This window comes from Cupressus sempervirens, chromosome 4 (assembly GCF_028749045.1).
Source record: "Cupressus sempervirens isolate cs-2001-9-10 chromosome 4, ASM2874904v1, whole genome shotgun sequence".
NCBI classification, from domain to species: Eukaryota; Viridiplantae; Streptophyta; class Pinopsida; order Cupressales; family Cupressaceae; genus Cupressus; species Cupressus sempervirens.
This window is the reverse complement of record NC_143121.1, coordinates 375,036,922-375,052,612: the sequence shown is the minus strand read 5'-3', so window position 1 is coordinate 375,052,612 and position 15,691 is coordinate 375,036,922. Positions and strand designations below refer to the sequence as shown.

The 15,691-nt window shown below is 39.0% G+C and overlaps 1 protein-coding gene across 1 annotated transcript in view; it reads left to right on the top strand.

Annotated features, from left to right (window-relative positions):
• Nucleotides 1-15,691, top strand: part of LOC149561636 (WD40/YVTN repeat and Bromo-WDR9-I-like domain-containing protein) — a 129,694-nt gene that overhangs the window by 40,719 nt on the left and 73,284 nt on the right. Inside the window, exon 15 of the mRNA XM_089825218.1 lies at nucleotides 13,865-13,935. Within this exon, the coding sequence (XP_089681344.1) occupies nucleotides 13,865-13,935 (71 nt within the window). The remainder of the gene's footprint in view (nucleotides 1-13,864; nucleotides 13,936-15,691) is intronic.

The window sequence follows — 15,691 nt, the reverse complement described above, 5'->3', positions numbered from 1 at the left end:
GCATTCATTCTTTAATTAATCAAATTTAGGGAGTTTGGGTTGAGAGCTTAAACCTTGAATAAATGTTTCCCAAGATAGAGGAAGACCTCTTAGTGCTATCATGCTGAGTTCTTTGTCATCAACTCGATTTTCCATTGTTGCAAGTTGATCTTTTAATTCTAAAATCTTTAAAAAGTAGGATGTAATAAATTCTCCATTTTTCATCTTTATATATAGTAGATCGTGTTTTAGGGTTAATAATCTTCTAGTATTGTTGATTTCAAACGTATCTCTTATAGTGGAGAACATCTGAAATGTAGTCTTGAGACTGGATATGGATGGAAGAATATGATCTTTTACAGAATCTATTATAATTTTCATTGCTTTGTTATTGTGTCTTTTCCATGTTACTTTCTCTGGATCATTTTCAGGCATGGATATTTTCGTTTCAATATACTCTTCTAATTCCATTCTCTTAATATTATCATGACTCTAATTTTCCATGATGAGAAATTTAATGCGCCCTCAAGCCTATATTCCAGCCTTACATGATTCACCATTTTGATTGAAGAATATAATTTAACTTTTGTAAATCTGAGACTTTAGATTTAATTCTGAGTAATAGATTTTCTTATCAGAATGGCTTTGATACCATGCTAGTTTTAGGGATCTCTGATAGAGAAAACTATTACAATAAATATGGATATCAATAGATACTCTTACTTGAATAATTGTAGTGCAGAGTTGTCCTTCAAATAATGATGATCTCGAATTGCTGAGATGCCGAATCTCCTTCATTGTATATTGATGATAATACAGACTGTAGAATGAATATAATGATAGTCTTCCAAATTAGATCGCAGAGGGGAATTCTGGAAAATATTCTGCAAGGTTTAATATGCAGATCGCTGGGTCTGTGATGCTTTAGATTGATGACATTCCCATCGATCTGCATTCTGTTTATATAGATATGCAAAGAGTCATGCTCCGTAGAGTCATGACTCTATATGGCCTTTGGCCACGTAGGGTCATGCCTCTACAAAGGCATAACTAACTAATAGTTAGTTTAAACTAAATCAACACATGATCGGTAGTAAGACTCCTGATGGCATAAGATGTCCGCCGATAATCTTAAACAAGATATTGCCTGCCGATAGTAATACCAATCATTTAATATAAGATGATTATCTAAACATGCATATATGTAAATAACATCAATGACTGTTATTAGATAAACCTGATATAGATTTGCACATTGTCTGATGAACAATATTACTTCTACAGAGGCTATACGTTAACAATAATCACTACCCATATAAACATTTAAACATCTCCACTTTACAAAAGTGATAAACACCCCACCCTGAGACATTAGACAACAGATGCACATTCACCCTGCTCCAGGCTTACATTCTGCAGGTTCAACATAATGATCGAATATAAAAAACATGTCCTTCCCTTCCGTGCCATAATCACCGAGCTCAGTTTGCTTCACCTTTATGCCTTTATGCTTCATCAAACAGGTCATTACGCTGCCATCCCCCCTTCAAATCCCTTCATTTCTTTTCATGTTCTGTTTTAATCTTCATGGATCATCAAAAACAGCCACCAAGAAACCAGCAAGCCCTTTAAAACATTCCCACAAGCCAGCAAGCTCATCAAAACCAGCCTCCAAAAACCAGAGCTTCAAAAATTCAAAAAACCAGCAAGCCCTTGTTTTACATGTTTGGAAAATGCACATGCACCACTAGTCGTGGTGCCTTTGAAGTGCAGACCTGCACCTCTTTGGATGAGCCACCGGAAAGCCAAAAACCCTCCTAGTATTCTCTTCCTAATAAATCATTACCTCATCTTTAAGTTTCTGCCATTCCTCTGCAATTTTTTCTTTATAAGGACACTGGTCAATTCACTTCGTGGTCAATTTGCTTCGGCCACCAAAGGAAAGAATAACAGCCCACTGAATTCCCTTCCTCCTCATCTTCAAAACATTCTCAGTAATTGAATCCATAGCCTGGAAAGCCCCATTCCAACAGTGAGTCTAAACCCATGATCAAATCTTCTGGAAAGAGCAATCCATTGCCCATTTCACCACCTGCAAACCCCACACCATAATCATTGCCGCTATGTCTGCATTAATCTTCCAGTGGTGTTTAGCCTCCTGGAGCAAACTCCCCAATTTCCTCTGAACTGCTCTATCACTTCTTGGCATGGGGATTTTAACAACAGCTTCAGTTGATGATCCACCACTGGCCCAAAAAGTGCCTTATGCTGCTTCCTCAACCTGAAGGTAAAGATAGGTTCCATTCTCCCCAAATTCTTCTTCCCACCACTGGTCTGCGTAAATTTCCTTCACCTCAAACCGCACCAATAGCCAGCCCTTCTCTAATTTGGAAAACACTGCAAAAACCATCTCACGCTTTGTTTATAAAGATTTTCAGACGCCTTGGCTGACAGTCCTTTCAAACTCTCATAAAAATAAGAAAGGCAATTAATGATCAATGCCGCCACTCTGCCAACCCGTGCAAAAAATTATTTACCTCGACTCTAACATCATCTTTACTTTACACTCCTTTACGCTTGCAGGTTTGGGTCGTGAAACAAATAAATATGAAAACTCTTTCTGATTAAATTTAAAAAAAAAGAATTACACTCCCTGCATCAACGTCCCTGCCCAACGGCCAAAAACTTCAATTCAAACTTGCCAATCTCCTTAAACGTAGTCACCCATTTTGATAAAGAATCTGCTTCAGCATTTTCCTCTCCCTTAATATGATTTACAATAAAATCCTCAAAATCCCGTAAGCTCTCTGTAATGTGCATAACTGAGTTCTGTAAGTGCCAGGTAGAGATCCTTTTCTGTTTTATTGCCTCAATAACTACCATAGAGTCACCTTCTAAATGCAATTTCACTACCCCCACTTTGTTGGCTACTTTTTTGGCATAATGAATATCCAACTTTGTTGGCTACTTTTTTGGCATAATGAATAGCCAACAAAGCCACCTTCATCTCTGCAATATTATTTGTCCCATACTCCAATCTTTTAGCTCGATAGGCAAGAGTATCCCCTACATGATTTCGGACTATAACCCTTGCCCTTTGAAGGGCCCAGGTTCCCTTTGATAGCACCATCAAAATTCACCTTAATCCAGCCCTCCTTTGGTGCCATCCATCTATTTACCTCCAATCTAACCCCATCTCTATTTTTCGGCTTCCAGCAGTTAGCATTCATAATCTTTATACGTGGCCTCTCTTTCTTAATCCAACCATCAAATTTTCAGAAAGGCAGTAAAGAAGAGCCCCTCCTCAAGGTTGCAGAACTCATTACTCCTTCAATTGAGTGGTTGATGCGCCCCATAAGCCTTTCCAAGGATTCCACCTTCTCCTGAAAATACGTCTTTTCCTCTCCTTCCAAATCTCCCATATCACAATAGAGGGAATTACCTTTCAAACACTTGACAGAACTGATTCCATGTTTGGCCTCAACCAACTTTCAGAAAAGGTTCTTAAGGTAGGCATCCAAGTTTTCTGCCATTCTAGTTTAATCCTCATCATTTTCCAACAAGCCAATACATTTGGACAATTTCAGAAGAAGATGGTCCACCTATTTCTCATGTTGGCTGCACATAACACATCTAGTCGAACCACAAAACCCCAACCTTTTCCACCACTCCCCTGTTAAAATTTTGCCTTGCACTGCCAACCCTGCAAAGGAACCAGCCTTCTGGAGACAATCCTTATGCCAGCAAAGGTCACCTACTTCAAAATTGTTCCCCCCCCACGGTGATTTCAATATATACCCCAGCTTTACTGAGTATTCCCCTGAAGAGGAAGCACACCAAAAAACCTTGTCATCTTTCTCCACTCTGCAAACTTCTCTGTTTCTGAAAATATTGTTTAACAACTCTTGTTGTTCAGCTGATAGCCAGTCCTCCCTACAACACTTCCATTTCCAGTCAACACCCAAAGGTCCTACAACTTCCATATAGTCAGCTACCTTTTCCCCTCACCTCTCGCAAAGGATCACTTTAATTTCCTCATAAAGTGGGGATTCAGCCAAGACCAGGTAACTATTTGAAGAATCCTCCCAGAATTTAGCCTTTAAGCCTTTCCCTACCTGCCAAGAAATATGATTAGTAATTACATTCCTGCATGACATTAAAAAGTTTCATATTGCCGAACCATTTGGAGGATTCATAATGGTCAAAATCCTTTCAGTGTCCCCAGTGTCCAAATATTTCGTTCTAAGAATCTTCAACCATAATTGATTTGAGCATTGATAAAGTCTCCAAATCAGCTTAGCTCCTAGTGCCTCATTCATCAGATTTCATTCTCTCAAACCAGCCACACACTAGCCTTTGATTTACAAATTTTCTCTCACGCTAGTAAAGGAAGCTTATCATCCTCCCCTCTCCCATTACAAAAAAACTCTTATTTTCTGCCCAATAACCTTAATAGCTTTTTTGGGGATATTCAAGCACATCATAGAGAATATAGGGACAATTAACACTACAGATTGTAACATCAAAATGTGACCTGCAGAAGTCAGCCATTGGCCTTTCCAGCCATCCATCTTTTTGAGGCATTTTGTCATGTCCCGCACCTTGCTCTAATAGTATGACTTATCACTTAGCCTATTTGAGGGTCCTGAGATGCTAAGGTGGCTTTGTAACAGACGTGGAGCTGGTTGACGTGTATCTGCCAGCTCATGTGAATCTTTTCTGATTGTGCAGATCCTTGTCAGCTCCTCCCTGTAGTCGACTTGGCCAATTGTTCGTGTTGTTGCCAAATAAAGCAAGTGGTTACTCTGTCCTTGCTTTCCCCACTATTCCCTGTGCGCTGCTGCTCCTTGTAATGGCCCATGCGCTTGTTCGAGCATGTAACACTCCTGTTTCAGTGTGCTTCCTAACTTATGGCCGGGACGCAGAAGAGGGAGGCATGGAATTGTGAATGTTCACTTGACAGGTTGAGGACGGGCTATCTTGGCAAGAACCAGATATTGGTATATTGGTATGCAGGTGAATGGTAACAGATGAAGGAGTCGCAGGCCATCAATAATCGAACGCTGGAGTTTGTGCAAGGTTGGGAACTAGCCGGTTTTGACATGAGCGAATTGTTTCATCAGACTCCACTATTACTTCTAGGTTGTGGTTTTCCAGAGCAGTCTGCATACTTGGTGCAACCATTAGGAAGTTTACACAGCAAGGAAGCATTGCATATGGGACCTCCCTAGTGCAGTTCGTCACCATCATTTCTAGCGGCTGAATGTGTACAGTGGATGTAAGGGCGAGATTCATTTGACACCCATGTCATCGTTCACCTTCAGAATTTGTTGTTGTTAGGATTCTGTAGAAACTGTTCATTTCTTTGATTTCTCAGTAACATTGTTGAAGTCTCATTTTGTGCTAAGTCTATCACATTAAAAAGGAGGGCTCGGCTTATAGCACACTGACTGTTAGCTTATAGTCTCTATTTAAATGCTAAACAAGTGAGTTAGAATAGTCTATTAGAATTTGTGTTGTGCATCAACCACTAAAAATTCTTTGGAGTTTTGAGACAAAACCCCTCCACAGTCTGATATATTGCAGATTCAATCCAAATAAATATCTCAGAACATCATGGTGGTATCAGAGTAGCGATGCTGCTGCCTTGGGATTTTCTCTTTGAATGTGTCAATACAACACGGACCTCGCAAGATCTGGAAACCCCCACGAAAAACTGGAAGGTAAAATGACATTAGAGGTTATAGGGGTGCATTCAATGGCTGAAAGGGGGCCGAACACAGTTGAGGAAGCAGATAGGGAAGCCAAAGAAACTTTGAGGGCTCTAAGAGATGGCCAAAATCATGTTGCAAATGTTTTGCACCAACTTACGCAAGCTATACAGAAAATGAATACTAAGCCTAGAAGACCTCAAAGCCATCACTGTGCAGGTGGTAGTGTAGTCGAAACACAACATGCTCGGGGAGCACCTACTCGAACCACAAACATGCCTTTAATGCCAATCTTGCTGAGCAGCAGGATGAGGCTGAGGTTGTTGATGCAGGAGACATCTCGGATGATGTCGTGGCCACATATGCTGAATGGGATTTATTTCCTGCGAATGTTAAGGCAGTTTTGGGCTTTGTTCAGTATTTATGAACTAGTGAAAGGAATTGGTGAGAGCTAGGAAGGACAGGAGCCCAAGGGCCCTAAATAGGGAACTTAAACATGCTATGAACAAACTTGCCTTATCCATTTTTGAGGGCAGTAGAAAGACTACAGCCAGAGCTTGGATACAAAAACTGGATACCTTCCTCACACTAAAAACTATGCCAGAAGCAGATGCAATCAAGTTTTTGTTATGCATTTGAATGGGCCAGCTTATGATTGGTGGTACCATGGATTAGTAACTCAAGATTATGGCATGATGATTACATATGGGGAGTTTAGCAGTAAACTAATAAGCAGAGTTGATAGGAAGTACATAAAGGTTTACTACTGGGAATTAGCTCAGCTCAAACACAGTAGATCTCTGGATACTTACATTGATGAATTTCAGAGGATATCTATCATGGTCCCAGACATTACTGAAATCAGGAAGGTGATTTTCTTTGTGGAAGGATTGAATGAGAGGTTCAAGGGATTTGTCAAGTGCCAAATCCAAGCACCTTGCAAGATGCAATCTAGATGGCACTAGATTTGGATAGCTCATCTTCAGCGATTCAGCCCTCCAAAAAACGTTCAAATCAGAAAAATGAACTGAGAAGGAGAAATTTATATTTTACGTGCAAGGAACCTTGGTCATCAGATCATAGATGCAAAGGGAAAGGCAAGGTTCATTATATTGAAGTGGTTTCAGATGATGAAAATGACAATAACAAATTTGAGGATAGCGAGGAGGATGATGTTCATTAGTAGCCCGAGTCGGGAAGGTGGATAAGCAGGTTCCAGACTAGCCACCTACAGTTGCTACTCTTTGAGGGGTCCCTACAGATAGCCTTATCTGTCTTAAGAGAGTGGTTAAGGGGCAGCAAATGGTGTGCTTGTTGGATACAGGGGCCACAGATAACTTTGTTAGTGCAGCCATTGTGGCTAGAAGGAAGTTACAAATAGACCCCATTCTACACTTCGATGTTAAGGTTGATGGTGGAGATCTTCTCGATTGCTTAGGGGTAGCCTCTCAATTGGATGTTCAGCTGGGTACCTCCACTCTTATAACAAATTTTTGTGTGGTGGAGCGAGGTGGGATAAAGATGCCATTTTGGGCCTACAGTAGCTCTAGACTCTCGGTAGATTTACCATTGACCATGATTAGAAACAAATTGATTTTAGAAGGGGAGAATAACAGGTTATTCTCTGAGCTATGATTAATAGGGGTCCTAGGATAGTTTCAGCTCACAGATTGGAATCCATCTTGAGACATGACACAAAATGGGCAGTACATTGTTTCATTTCCACTAAGTCTCTCTCAGACATAGGGAAGCATCATCACATTGATGTCCAGATGTATTAGACAAGCACAAGGTGGTCTTTGGTGATATCCCCCTTGGTATACCCTTTGATCATGGGTTTGAACATGTGATAGAGTTGGAGAAAGGTGCCGAGCCTGTTATCACAACACCTTGCCGTCATTCTAGACACTCTAACCATTCAGGAGTTACTTGACATGGGGCATATAAGGACAAGTTCTAGTCCATTTGCTTCATCCGTGGTATTGGTCAAGAAGAAGGATAGGACTCCATGCATGTGCATAGATTACAGGGCGTTGAGTAAGAGAACCATTAAGAACATGTATTTATAGCTCTGATTCACAAACTCTTGAATGAGCTACATGGCTCTGTCTATTTCTCGAAGATTGTCCTATATTCTGGATACCATTAGATTAAGGTTCATGAGGATAAGATGACCTTCAGGTGTCACTATGGCCACTATGACTTTTTGGTGATGCCTTTCTGGCTTACAAACACTCCTGCTACTTTCCAGTCATGCATGAATCACATATTTAATAGGCAGTTGCGTAAGTTTGTTCTTCGGTTCTTCGGTGACACTCCAATTTTCGACAGGAAATGAGAGGAGCACTTGCAGCATTTGAACGAGGTTTTGGGGATCATGGAGCAACACTCCTTATTTGCTAAGAAATCCAAATGCAAGTTAAAGTAAACAAAGAGTTTGTCCTTGGGACATGTGATTGGGGCTAATGGGGTGAAGGTTCATCAAGAAAAGATCTAGGCTATGTTAGATTTGCCCTTCCCAAGAATGTGTCGGACTTGAGGTGTTTTTTCGGGTTTATGTTCTTACTACAGGAGGTTCATGAAGAGATTTTCACAAATTGCGACTCCGCTTACTAATCTTACCAAAGTAGGAGCTTTCAGGTGGTCTACATATCTGGAGGTAATATTTGACAGGGTTAAGAAGGTGATGAGTACATGCCCGGTACTAGCACGCACGGATTTTTCTAGGCCTTTCATTGTAGAGTATGATGCTTTTGGTGAAGGAATTGGTGTTGTGCTTGTGGAAGATAGGCACCCTATTGCTTATGAGAGCAAGAAATTGAAAGATCACGAGAAGTTGTATTCCACCTATGATAAGGAGATGCTAGCTATTATGCATGCTCTAGCTAAATTCAGGTAGTATCTAGTAGGTAGACGCTTTGTAGTGAAGATTGATCATAATAACTTACACTTTTTTGTGGCACAATAGGAGCTAAAAGAAAGGCAGCAGAAGTGGATCATCAAGATCTAGGCCTATGATTTCAACATTGAGTACATCAGGGGGAAAAACAATGTGGTTGCAGATGCCCTATCTAGGAGACCAACTAGTGCCTTTTGTTGTGCTATATCAAAGATTTCAGCAGATTGGAAATTGCGACTATTAGTTTAGTATTCCAAGAGCACCTTTGCGTGTGAGGTCATGGATGGACAGATTCAAGATGATAGGTATAGGGTGATGGATGATGTTATTTACTATAAAAACAGGATTTACTTGGTCCTTGAGTTAAAATTGAAGAGGCATAAGATTATGCATGCCATTCATGACAGCCCTACAGCTAGCCACCCTAGATATTTTAAGACTTACAAATAGATACATGAAAGGTTCTCTTGGAAGGGTCTCAAAAGCGATGTCCTCCGCCATGTCAGAGAGTGTTTGACTTACCAACGAAACAAATTAGAGCAAGTCTTTCCAGTCGGGTTGTTGCAGCCATTGCTGGATCCGGACTATAAATGGGAGAGCATAAACATGGATTTCATCATCGGACTACAAAAGGTGCAAGGGAAGGATAGCATATTCGTGGTGGTGGATAGTTCGACGAAGAATGCCCATTTCTTTGCCATTGCAGCAAATTGGACCGCCTCCTAGGTGGCTGTACTATTCTTTCATGAGATCTTCAGGTTGTATGGTCTTCCAAAAACCATAATCGATGATAGAGACAGTAAGTTTCTTAGCACTTTCTAGTAGGAGTTATTCACTTTGGGAAGAACACAACTGTCACTTAGCACCAATTACTATCCTCAAACGGAGATAGTTATTAACTGGGATGAGGGGTATCTTTGTAATTATGTTTGAGACCAACAAAGGAGCTGGCACAAATGCATTTGGGTGAGTATTGTTACAATTCAACTCACCATATGTCAATTGGCATGTCTCCCTTTTAGGCCTTGTACAGTTATGAATCGTTATCCTTCATTGATTTAGCCTGTGTGGATACCCGAGAACCCTTGGCTGAGGATTGGTTACAAGAACAAGATATTATCGCTGCTGTTCAGGAAAATTTGTAATGGGCCCAGAATCAACAGAAGATCTATGCTAATTGTCACAGGACTGAATGATCCTTTGAGCTTGGGGACCTTGTATTTTTGCATCTTCAGCCCTACCTACCGAGTTCAATCAAGAAAAGTGGAACAAAAAAGCTTCAGCCAAGATTTTTTGGGCTTTATAAGGTATTGAGGAAGGTTGGGGAAGTAGGCTATGCGCTGGATTTGCCAGACAACAACAAAATACATAAGTCTTCCATGTTACCTGCCTCAAGAAGGCAATTAGGCAACATGTCGTGATCTCACTAGGGTTACCCTTGCTCAATGAAGAAGGAAAGCTAGAGTTGGTACCTATGGAAGTGTTAGAGATTAGGGAGAGGCAGCTAAGATGTAGAACTATTAAGGAATATTCAGTACGATGGAAGGAACTTTACATTGAAGATGCAACTTGTGAACGTGGTTACATCTTGTAGCATCGAACTTTAAAATTGTTGGAGGACCAACAATCCTGGGGATGGAGGATTGTCATGTCCCCTACCTCGCTCTAATAGCATGACTATCACTTAGCCTATTTGAGGGTTTCGATAGGCTAAGGTGGCTTTGTAAGGGACATGGAGTTGGTTGATGTGTCTTCGCCAGCTCATGTGAATCTTTTCCAATTGTGCATATCCTTGTTGGCCTTTCTTTGTAGTTGACTTAGCCAGGTGTTCGTGGTGTGTCCAAATTAAGCAAGCAGTTACTCTCTCCTTCCTTCACCCACTATTTTTGCGTGCTGCCACTCCTTGTAACGGTCCATGTGCTTGTTTGAGCATCTAATGCTCTTGTTTCAGTGTGCTTCATAACTTATGACTGGGACAAAGAAGAGGGAGGTATGGGATTCTGAATGTTCACTTGACATGTTGAGGACAGGCTATCTTGGCAAGAACTAGATATTCGTATATTGGTATGTAGGAGAATGGTAACAGATTAAGGAGTCACATGCCATCAATAAGTGAGCACTGGAGTTTGTGCAAGGTTGGGAACTAGTTGGCTTTGACGTGAGCGAATTGTTTGGCCTATCTTGGCAAGACCCTGATATTCATATATTGGTATGCAGGAGAGTGGTAATAGATAAGGAGTTGCATGCCATCTATAAGTGAATGTTGGAGTTTTTGCAAAGGTGGGGAACTAGACGGCTTTGACGTGAGCGAATTGTTTCATCAAATTCCACTATTACTTCTAGCTCGTGGTTTTCCAGAGAAATCAACATACTTGGTCCAACCAGTAGGAAGTTTACACAACAAGGAAAGCATTGGATATGGCGAGCTCCCTGGAGCAGTTCGTCACCATCATTTCTAGAGGCTGAATGGGTACAGTGGATGTAAGGGTGAGATTCATTTGGTGCCCAGGTCATTGTTCACCTTCAATATTTCATGTTGTTAGGATTCTGTAGAAACTGCCCATTTCTTTGGTCTTTGGGTAACATTGAATGAAGTCTCATTTTGTGCTAAGTCTCACATTAAAAAGAAGGGCTCTGCTTATAGCAGGCTGACTGTTAGCTTATATTCTCTATTTGAATGCTAAACAAGTGAGTTAGAATAGTCTATTGGAATTTGTGTTGTGCATCAGCCATAAAAAATTCTTTGCAGTTCTAAGACAAAACCTGCCCACAGTCCCAATAGATTTCTGATTCAATCCAAATTAATATCTCGGAACATCAGTCTTATTCCTTCCTTGAAATAGAGGGATCCCAAGATATCTGCTTGGCAGAGAACCACCCCTAATATTGTGAATTCAGCAAATAACTCTTTGTTTGTGCAAAGAGGTGTTCAAGAAAAAGATCTCTGATCTTTGCCAATCAATATTCTGACCAAATACTTTACCATATATAAGTCCAAAGTCTTTTTCATAACCCGAGCTTCCCTTTCAGAGGCTTCACCGGCTAGAAAAGTGTCATCCACAAATTGGAGAGGAGAAACTGGTTTAATTCCTTCAGCCACCTTAACTCCTTTCCACGAACCATCCTCCCTTTTGCTCACAATCATTCTCCCTAGCACTTCTGCTATAATAATAAATAGAAACGGGGATAAAGGATCACCCTGACAGATGCCCTCATCTAAAGCAAAAAAATCTTGTGGGCTTCCATTAACTAGGACTGAGAACTAGGGTCTAGATATGAAACTTCTTACCCATTCCACCCAATTTGAATCAAAGCCAAACTTAATTAGCACCTTCAACAAAATGTCACGATCTACCTCTTCATAATTTCGCTTTACATCTAGTTTAACCATAATTTGGACCAACTTCCTTATTCGAATTGAGTGAATCACCTCATAAACAATGATCACCCCCTCATAAATTGAATGACCAGGAGAAAGTCCACTTTGTTCCATTCAAATCATAGTTCCAAGAATCACGGCGATTCATGCGATTCACGCGATTTGGCGATTCGATTCAAGCCAAACGATTTTTTGTGAATCGGTGAACCGAATCAGCGATAAAGGGTTTATGAAATAAGTTACTCACTAAATTTCAAGGGTTTTTTAAATTTTCCGATTCATGGCCGATTCGATTCCAATTCATGGCCGATTCACGATTTGATTTGGCCTTGCCAATTCCGATCCGATTCCGATTCTTGTTACTTTGGTTCAAATTACAGCATCTAAAACCTTCTTCAATCTATTTGCCATGACCTTCAAAATAGTTTTATACATTGTGTTACATAGGGCAATTGGCCTGAAATTCCCAAAGGTTTCAACATCATCCCTTTTAGGAACCAAGGCTATGAAGGTGTTGTTTAAATCCTTCAACACAAACCCCCCTCTGCGTGATTCTTCGAACACCTCTCGTCGGGGCCAGGAGCCTTGTCTCGACCTAGCTCCCATAAAGCCTTCTTAACCCCCTCCATTGAAACTTTCTCCATCAGCATCTTATTCCGTTCAGCAGTAATCTTCTGAGGAATGCCATTCAAAACTTTATCAACCTCCTCAGAATTCACAGGCTCTCTTTGCCCATTTCTTTTGAAAAAAGCAATAGCTTCCTCATTGATTTCCTCTACATTTTGTAAATCCTTACCCTTGCCATCCTTTATGGAGTAAATTTTATTATAAACCCTCTCATCTTTACCGAGTTATGAAAGAACTTAGTATTACGGTCTCCCTCATGACTTCACTGTTTTTTTAAACCTCCATTGGTTGATACAAATAAAAAATGATCTTAGTGCTTACATCAGCTGATGATGGGTCCAGTAGCAAAAAATGAAATGTTGTACATAAATTCACATGTCATAAACTAATGAATCTTGAGGAATAGCCTCTGAGTTCTTTGTAGAAAATCTAAATGATGATCTTTAGTCATATTAACATTGGTCAGAGGAAGGCTTACGGTCTTACCCATGGTCACTTCTTCAATTTCTATTGCCCTTCAGCTCTGGAAGGCTTTCCCATGGGCCACTGTTCAATTTCCACCAACCTTCATTTGATTGGCTTTTATTCTTTCAATGTATTGAAAAGCCATAATATTGTTTTGTATTGCTTTTTTGATTGATTCTGTTTTCTTTCATACAAAATAGAGTGCAATATCCATGCGTACATAACTGCATGCTAATGCTTTCAATTTACAAATGTGCTCATATATAGGTATTATATCATAAGAAAGTTTTTTTTCCTATCTTTTTTTTCTATATGTTCTGCCTCAAATTTAGAATGTTTTCATGATTCAACATAGGAAGATAATCTTTGATATGTTTCAATTTGGTGAATTTTTATGTCTTGGTTTAAAGTCAAATTTACAGAACCAGTGAAACTGGTAGTTTGAATGGAGATTTTCATTTTATTTTTGGCTTGTAAGGCTCGGATTCTCAATGCGTGACCATTATTTGAGAAAGAAAGGGGATGAGGTTGTTTGTTGTATTTACAATTGTCATTATGCTATATTGTTGTCTCTGTGAGCTAGTTCTCAACATGACAGTATGCCCAGTATAGTATCCATGTTATTTGTGCAGTGTTTTTGTAAGGTTTTATTGCTATTAGATTGTGAATGCTGTTGAATATTTCTGAACGAAATTGAGGGTTGGCTTATTTATTTACTAATACATTTTTTGTTTACACAGCCAAAGGTTCTTTTTAACTGCATAGATAATGATTTTTTATTTTTGTATATTTTTACCTGTGCAGATTGCAGGATATGTGTATGGAATGCTGTTGATGGTAGCCTAGTCCATTCTTTAACTGGTCACACTGAATCGGTTAGTTTTTGCCTGTTCTTGAGATTTTAATTTGTATTCAACTTCATTTGTTTTAGTGCTTGTCATTTAGATCTTTATCATCCGTTATTTCACAGATTGAGTGGAACTAGTCATGACTGTTTGTGTTAAATTTCTATAGATAGGCATAAAATTATCTTTTAGCAAATAATTTCATACGTTTTTGGTCTATTTTATTTTTGTAATCTTGTAGGTCCTCCTGACATTCTTCCGTTTCTCATTTGAGTTTCACTCTCTGAACCATTAGTGGGGGCTTGACTGAATCTTTCCTTTTATTTATTAAATCCATATCACAATACAAGGCTAAATTGAATATATTACATGTGGCTATCTAAAACATTCACATTGCAAACAGAATTAGGTTTTAACAACATAAAGAGTTTAAGATTAATAAAGGTTTTGATACTAGTTAGATTACTAAATAATCTCTGCTGCCTTTCTTCAAAGAGATTGTGGAAGCAAACATTTTGAATACACTTCATATTATTCAGCTCACTCGAAAGAAATAGTCCATATCATTTTTCTCTTGAGTTTTTACAATAAATGCCTGAAAATAACTTCATTTTCTGATTATTTGAGATGGCAGTATATATGGTTTCTGGGACTCAGTTTTTAAAAATTTATGCGTAGAAGGTGTGATTTTTAGTGGGACAGGAAGAGCAGAATACATTTTGTCTTCCATATCAATAGCATTAGTTTAAGCTTTGGTGAGATGACGCTTTATACAAAAATCATTTAGCAAGCAGATGTGAAGTGTAAACATGATATACTGTTTGAAAACACAGACAAAATTGGTCTTGAATTGGTTAATAATGAAATGTGTTGTTTTGTGACAGCATCCAATGTCACAATGGAGGATTGATTGCTCTTTTCACAAGAATTGTGATTGAAGTGCATAACAGTTCTTTTAGAAAAATAAAAGACATCCTTTGACCGTAGGAAATATTATAAAGATGCTATTGTAGTACATCTGGATTAAATTTATAACAGTGTGATGGTTCTCTTATCCAGACAGAATCGAAACATTTTCTTTTATCTTCACATGAGTCCAGATACATGCACTACAAGCCTACTTACCTCCTTCACTAATTTGAGATACTGTTTGCAAATCTTTCTTGTTAACTGTTATAACTTTTTTCATTCCTCAGCAAATGATTATATAGATGTTCTGAGAAATATAGGTATCATACATGCTAAATTGGAGAAAGAACAAATAAAATAGAAACTATATGTATGTCCATAAGCAACCAAAGTTGTGTTAAATTTGAACCAGAAGATAACAATTTCAAATTCTGAAATCAAATACATTATAATAAATGAAAGACACAGGAGACTTATCCTGGGAGACTTATCACAGATTGACCAAAACTAGAAACATATCAGTATCTCAACAAAGAACCTCAAATATGAATGACTTGCCAAATTATATATATTTTGATCATGAATTGATTGAACTGACTACACAGAAAGCACTAAACAGTTTGAACTGAGCAGACACAGTAAACTCTGTTACAATAGATTCTTCAGGTCTATTACAAAAAGCATCCACCCATTCAAGTTGCTCTTCCCAAATGAAGTTGCTCTCTATACACAAACAACTACACAGCTCCTGATAAATTCACACTAACAAAACAATGTAACATCACACATGAAGGTAGATGTAAAATGAAATTTTGTTTTTACTTTTTGTGATCGCTAAAGAGTCGTCCACATGACTGAACTGTCACCACTTTAATGA